This window comes from Colobus angolensis, unplaced genomic scaffold, assembly GCF_000951035.1.
Source record: "Colobus angolensis palliatus isolate OR3802 unplaced genomic scaffold, Cang.pa_1.0 Scaffold109, whole genome shotgun sequence".
In the NCBI taxonomy this organism is placed as follows: Eukaryota; Metazoa; Chordata; class Mammalia; order Primates; family Cercopithecidae; genus Colobus; species Colobus angolensis.
The window spans coordinates 2,338,068-2,345,108 of record NW_012111919.1 but is presented as its reverse complement, the minus strand read 5'-3'; the positions used below and the strand labels follow the sequence as shown (position 1 = coordinate 2,345,108).

General features: G+C 56.3%; 1 protein-coding gene across 1 annotated transcript in view; it reads right to left on the bottom strand.

Moving 5' to 3' along the window:
• The window catches only part of DNMT3A (DNA (cytosine-5-)-methyltransferase 3 alpha), an 80,066-nt gene that overhangs the window by 38,317 nt on the left and 34,708 nt on the right, over nucleotides 1–7,041 (bottom strand). The window contains exons 4-5 of the mRNA XM_011950509.1: nucleotides 2,277–2,320; nucleotides 1,719–1,865 (exon numbers count right to left, since the gene is read on the bottom strand). Of these exons, the coding sequence (XP_011805899.1) occupies nucleotides 1,719–1,865; nucleotides 2,277–2,320 (191 nt within the window). The remainder of the gene's footprint in view (nucleotides 1–1,718; nucleotides 1,866–2,276; nucleotides 2,321–7,041) is intronic.

Genomic DNA, 7,041 nt, shown 5'->3' with positions numbered 1-7,041 from the left:
GCCTGCCTCAGCCTCCCAAAGTGCTGGGATTACAGGCGTGAGCCACCGCGCCTGGCTAATTTTTTGTATTTTTGGTAGAGACGGGGTTTTACCAAGCTAGCCAGGCTGGTCTCGAACTCCTGACCTCCTTTCAGCTTCCCAAAGTGCTGAGATTACAGGCGTGAGCCACCGCGTCTGGCCTCTGTTCTGCACTTTCTCCAGAGAAAGCTCTCACACAAAGGCAAACAGATGAACAGGGCCGCCTTCCCCTGGAGGCCTGGGGTAAAGACGAAATGAGAGCTGAGTTCACGTGAAGTGCCCCACGTGGTGGCAGTTTCCTCTCTTTTCCTGTGCAGCTAGGTCACCACCCACTTCTCTTTGTACCCCGTTCTCTACTAATCAAACATACAAGACAGCTCAAAAATTGTGCGTGGCGAGTTGATTTTCCTCCTCACTCTTTCAGCCTCCATTTTCTCACCTCTCTGCATGGCTGAAGCCCTCCATGGGCTGTTCCCACCTCCCCGACCCCTACAGAAGCTTCTCTGAAAAGTCACCAGTTCCTTCCAGGTTGTCCAATGCCATGGGCATGTCTCAATAAATTCAGCTTTCCCTAGGGCTGGGCAGCCACCCTCCGGGAAAACCCCTTGCTTCCCCAGATACCGCTCTGTCCTGCCTTCTCCCTCGGTCCCCGCTGCCTGCCACTCCTCCTCTCCATGTGACCCACAAATGTCGGGGTTTTCATGGACACGATTCTGAGACTTCGTCTCTCCTCCCTCTCCCCTTGCTGAGCCCTTAAGTTCCCATGGATTTAAATGCCAGGGTTCTGCTCTCAACTCCCACCTCTGTCACCCGTACTTCCCTACGGCCCAGACTCCAGGCACCTGGCGTCTCACACGAAGCCCTCGATTCCCACCTATCCCAAACCTCATCCTTTCCTGGGTCTTCCCATCTGAGCAAATAGCACAACCATCACCAGGTGTTCAGGCCAGACCCCTAGGAGTCCTCCTTGAGTCCACCGGTTCCCCTCCCTTCCGGTCAAGCCCTAGCGATTCTAGCTCCAAAATACACCCCAAAGCTCTCCTCTGTCTCCATTGCTGCCTCTCAAATGCACATCAAATCCTTCCTGTACACAGAAACCTTCTACGGCTGCTCAGTATTGTCAGAAGTAAGCCAGCTTTTGGGCAGACCCTGCAGGGCCCTGATGTGTGGAGCCCCGTCTGCCTCTCCGGCTGCATCTGGCCCTTTCTCCTTTGCCATTTCACCCTGGCACACAGTTTGCCAAACAAGTCAAGCCAAGGCCTTGCTGGTGCTGTTTCCTCTGCCCAGAACACTCTCCCCCACCCCACCCCCCACAGAGCCGGCTCTTCAGTTTCTTCAGATCTTAACTGAAATGCCACCTCCTCCAAGAAGCCTTTCTTGACCAGCCCAACTAAAGTAGGCCTCTGCTATCTTCTATTTCAGCCCCTTGTTTCTTTATGTTGTGCCTGTCTCCCCCATCAGAATGTCAACTCCATGAGGGCAGGAACCATATATGCCCAGGGCCTAGTACACAGCCAGGTATACAGTAAGTGTTCAGTAAGCATCTGCTGAAGGAACAGATGAACCAGTCATCACTGCCTAGAGATTAAGTGGTTCCCAGTAAGTTCTAAGGGTTAGCCTGAAGGGGAAACTGAGGCCCATCACTTCTGGTTTTCCAGTTCTGCAGGAGAGGCTGGGGCCCAGGCCAGAAGGCGCCTCACCTCCCTTTTCCAGCGTGCCAGCCACTCGTCCCGCTTGCGCTTGCTGATGTAGTAGGGGTCCCCCGCCTGGAAGGTGTGCCTCGGCATGGGCCGCTGGCGGAGGCTGGACTCCCAGCCCAAGCCACCCCGCAGCCGGCCCCGGGAGCCCTGCGACAGAGAGACAGGTGTTAGGGCATTAGGGGGGGAACTGACAGACCCACGGAGGAGGCACTCACCTCAAACACAAAGTGGACACTGGCTCCTGGCCAGAGAGGGCACCCCTGGGAGTGCTGGGCAGACCCTGTGTGGGCTTGAGGAGCGAGGGACATGTGTGGTGGGGGTGGAGGGCACATGGACACAGCCACAGGCCACGAAGGGAGGTGCCTGGCCTCTGGAGGGGGATGAGCCGGCTGCCTTGTTGGGGGACTTCCAACCTCCACACCCACTTCCTCTCCTTCCCACAGAGGGATGTGTAAAGGAGGAGGAGGGGCCCACCCTCCACCCCCTCACACACCCTCGCCACCCGTGTCCTTCTTCTAGAATCAGGATCCACAGAGCCCCTGGGGGTGGAACACTTGCCTCCATTTTCATGGATTCGATGTTGGTCTCCTTCTGTTCTTTGCCTGTGGAGAGGGAAGAACAAAGGGACCAGTTCGTTGGTCGGCAGAATTACTGGAGTGGCTCATAGGCCCCACCTTGTGCCTGGGGTCCCTGCCACAGGGGATGGGGGTCCTCTGGCCGTTTAGCTGTTCATGAGTTAAATATGATGGCCCACCACATGCCAGGCACAGTGCTGACCCTGAGGACCCAGCAGGGCCTAGGGCAGAGAAAGAACTCGGGCAGGGGCAGGCCTTGAGGCCCAGGCAAGAGGGAACACGAGGAAAGTCAGAGCTGGGTTTCTGGCCTGTTGACTCTGTCTCAGGTACACAGAAGGGGACTGAAAATACCCCCATTCTGCTGCTCCCAGTCAAGAGACCTCCTTCCCCAGAGGAGAAGCAGGAAGGCAGAGGGGGTGTGGAAAGTGGAGGGGGTGCAGGAAGGCCTGGGCCAGAGGGCCAGCCTGAGCGGCCTCCCTGGCCCTGCAAGGGAGTGTTTGCAAAGAGGCCTTCTGGGCATAAGGGCATGTACTGGGGGGCGGTGGGTACCGGGCCAACTGGAACAAGACCCCGGTGAAGCAACTTCCTCTCTACGAGACTCAGTTTCCTCATCTGGAAAATAAGGATGCTGGATGCGATTTCCAAGGTCCGCCTGCAGGTCCAAATATTATGATTCTATTACTAATCTCATTCTCTGTCCCTCCACTCCCTGCCCCATGCTCAGGCCCCGGAGCTCAGCCTTTAATCTAGAAGACTTGAGTTTGGATTCCAGTGTGACCTCGGTAACCTCTCCTGGCCTGTTTTCCCACTGAATCAAGATAGATAAATGTTCTAAAATCATTAGGTTATGATGAGCATTAAGTGCCTAGCATGGGGCCTGGCATACTGTAGGTGTTCAATACACGTTAGTGTGGTATTGTGGCCCTGATTCCAGGTCCTGGCAGGGAAGTCTCAACTTCCTATTGAGACCCTGCCCTCTCTCCGTGCTTCTCCAGGCCCCCAGCATGAGGGGAGCTGCGTTCCTCCCAAGCATCCCCCTATACTCCCCACCAGGTCCTCACCACCCTTTCCAGGCACCCCTTCCAGGCCCAGCGCCCTGCAGGCTGCGGGGCTGACTGATTCTGCCTCCCCTAGCTTCTCGCTGGAGCTGGGGAAGTGAGCCCTCCTTTCACCTGGGCCCCTGAGCGTCTTTGTCGGGAGCCGAGAGCGTATCGGGCCTGGACCCACTGCAGGAAGGTCACTAAGGCTGGCTCATGGTAGCTTGGGGTGGGGGGAGACAAAGAGCTTGAAACGGAAAAAACAGCCCCGACTTCATCTCCTGGCTGTGAAGCGGAAGCCAGCCACAGTGTTCACGCCGCGGGTCCTCAGCCCGGGAGGCCACTCCCTTCCCTCGTGACAGGAGGGTCCTGGGCTGGGTTTGGGCTGCCCCCCCCGGCGCCCAAGACAGCGCTGTCCTCAGTGGTTCTGTCCCGGGTGACAGCGACTCCCGCTAGCTAGGCCCGGGAGCACCGGGGGAGGGAGGCAGGAGCGCCGCCGTGGGTGCGGGCCTGGCGCCGGGCTCATCCCGCGGGGGCCTCGTGGGCGGGGACGGGGCGTCTGTCGCGGGCACCTGTGCGCGTGGGCGGGCGCGCACTCGCCAGCGCTTTGTTCGTGACCGGCCTTTTAAGGGCTGTCTCAACTGTCTTGTCTGGCTCTGCCTCCCTGTTTCCTTTCCGTCCTCTCTCCCACCACAGCCAGCTCCGCACCTTTCTCGCAGGGCCGCCTCCAGTCTGTCCGGGGCCTCCCGGCTCCCAGGCCAAGGCTTCCCCCTCCTCTCAGACCTGGTCGCTCTGCCCGGCGAGGCTCCGGGCTCCCAGCAGGGGGCGCCTGCCTGCGATCAGGTGGCGGCCGGGGAGGGGGCGGCCTGGCGGTCCCGGCTGACACTGACCCGGCGGGGCTCCGGGGCTCGCGGTGGCGCTGGGAACTGCTGTGTCAGCCCTGCGGCTGGGGCGGGGAGTGAAGGACCCCCGGGCTGGCTCTGGGACCTGTACTTGGGGCTCCTGACCGCATTCTCTCCCCAGCCTGCTTTAGAACCTCTAAGGTTTCCTACCTGGGACCCACCATGGCATTTAATTACTTTTACGGATATTTATTCATTAGAATATTAGAAAATCAGGGTTGAAAGGCTTTCCCGAGTACTTGTTCAGCACTTAAATTTTGCAGAAAGCTGAGACCTGGGGGGTGGAGTGACTTAAGGCCAGAGCTGAGATGAGCTTTCAGGGGTCCGGATGCCCCGGCCAGCCCCCTCTCCGCTGCACCACTACTGTTATTTCTTGATGTGACCCCTTCCTAATTTCCCAGCCCCCAGGTTCCCCAAAACAGAACGATTTTTCCTTATGCAGTTTCCAATTGGCTTCTTTCTGGAATTTTCTCCCTGACGACTCTGCGCATGCCCACTTGAGTGATCACACACACACACACACACACACACACACACACACACACACACACACGCTTTCCAGCCTGGCCCAGCCGCCTCGGAATGCGGCACTTGTCGTGAGTCAGGGAGGGTCAGCTGCTCTCTCAGTACGGCCTATGCAGCCCAACTGCTCCTGGCCCAGGCCCAGGGTCACCACCAGGGCCAGGTGGCTGTGTCCTTCCAGTGTGGCCCTGGCAGGCCGAACATGACCCTAGTGCATCTCAGGACCTGGGGGCAGGGGAGGCCAGGGTGCTTCTAACACTCGCCTCTTAGTCTGAGCTATACTCAGCCAGAGGACACCCAAGTTCTCTTTAAAATGAACTCAAATCTCCACGACCAGGCTGTAGCCAGGTTTACCTCAGAGGGCAGTCACTGGCCTGAAAAGGGGCCCTGTGCTCAGTCTGAGCAGAGAGGGGCTTTGTGCTGACCCTAATCCAGTCTCACCAGTTGCATAATCTTGGGTAAGTAATTTAACCTTTCTGAAGCTTCAGTCTCCCCACCTGAAAAATAGGGATGATAAGAGTCTTCCAGGCTGGTTGCGGTGGCTCATACCTGTAATCCCAGCACTTTGGAAGGCCGAGGTGGGCGGATCACCTATAAGATCAGGAGTCTGAGACCAGCCTGGCCAACATGGCGAAACCCTGTCTCTACTAAAATTACAAAAATTAGCAGGGCAAGGTGGTGGGCACCTGTAATCCCAGCTACTTGGGAGGCTGAGGCAGGAGAATCACTTGAACCTGGGAGGGGGAGGCTGCAGTAAGCCAAGATCGTGCCACTGCACTCCAGCTTGGGTGACAGAGTGAATGACACTCTGTCTCAAAAAAAAAAAAAAGTCTTCCTCCCATGATCACACATGGGGCATAATACACAGCAGAGCTTCTGAAACTTTCATATGCATGGGAAGCATGAGGGCCTCTTTAAAATGCAGATTCTGATCCAGCAGGTCTTCAGCAGAGCCTGGAATTCTGCATTTCTAAATCCCTGGGTGCTGTCAACGCTGCTGGTCTATGGACCACCGTGAGTAGCAAGGAGAGAGAATGCCCAATACAGTCAATACTCAGTAAGGGAAAGCCACATTGCCATTGCCACTGCCACCATCATCATTATGGCTTTAATGCTGGCGGGGGCAGGAGCAGACCCGAGACAAGCATGGGCCTGTCGGATGTTGGCTCCTGTCCCTATCACTCATCTCAACATCTCCCCTCTTCCTGATTCTTTCTCCTGGCTGTACTTTCAGCACATGCTCAGGCTACAAGAAATGCTGCCTTAAAAAGCCTGTTGCTGCTGTACAGGAGCTCATGAAAGGGGTTCCAGGAGAGCGTCCCCTGAAAAGAGACCTGGAATAACGGGAACTGAAAGGAGACCACGGCCAAGCCACATCCTCTCCGGGGCCTTAGTCTCCTTCCTCATCTGAATCAACCAGCTGAGCATGTGTTCTATGTCAGCTGACTGCTGGAACCGTGACCGAGCCTCCACGGCCTGATTAAGTCATTGCCCGTTGCACACTGGCAAAGCCTAGGCCACTGCCCACCCCACTAGGTAACATCTCACCAATTTCAGCTTCCAGGCAGTGCACAGTGGCCTTCAGGGATCCTACTAGCTCTGATCCCTGCCAGAATCTATACTTGCGGGATAGCTGGGGCCACACCAGAGTGCACCAAGGCCAAAGTTTGGTATTTTTGTTTTTTTTTTTTTTGAAATGGAGTCTCACTCTATTGCCCAGGCTGGAGCGCAGTGGTGCAATCTTGGCTTACTGCCAACGTCCGCCTCCTGGGTTTAAGTGATTCTCCCGTCTCAGACTTTCGAGTATCTGGGTCTACAGGCATGCACCACCAAGCTCCGCTAATTTTTTTTTTGTATGTTTAATAGAGATGAGGTTTCACTGTGTTGCCCTGGCTGGTCTCAAACTCCTGACCTCAAGTCATCTGCCCGCCTGGGCCTCCCAAAGTGCTAGGATTACCAGCATGAGCCACTGCACCCAGCCTCAAGGCCAAATTTTGGAGGTCAAGGAGACTTAAAGAGTTTTTGCCTACCATACTCAGCACTAAGATTCTAAGGAAGATCCACCTGTCTGAAAGTCCCAGACCCAGGAATCATCCTTGACAGCATCTCTCCCTCACCTCTCATGTCCCTGGCATTTGTCCCCTCCCTTCATCTCTGCTGCCATCCTGCTCATCAGCCCCTCCGATGCCATCCTGCTTCCCAGCTCCTCCATTCCATCCCAGGAACCAGATGACATAGTGAGCTTTTCAAATTGCAAAGCTGATTACATCACACAGACACACTGTCT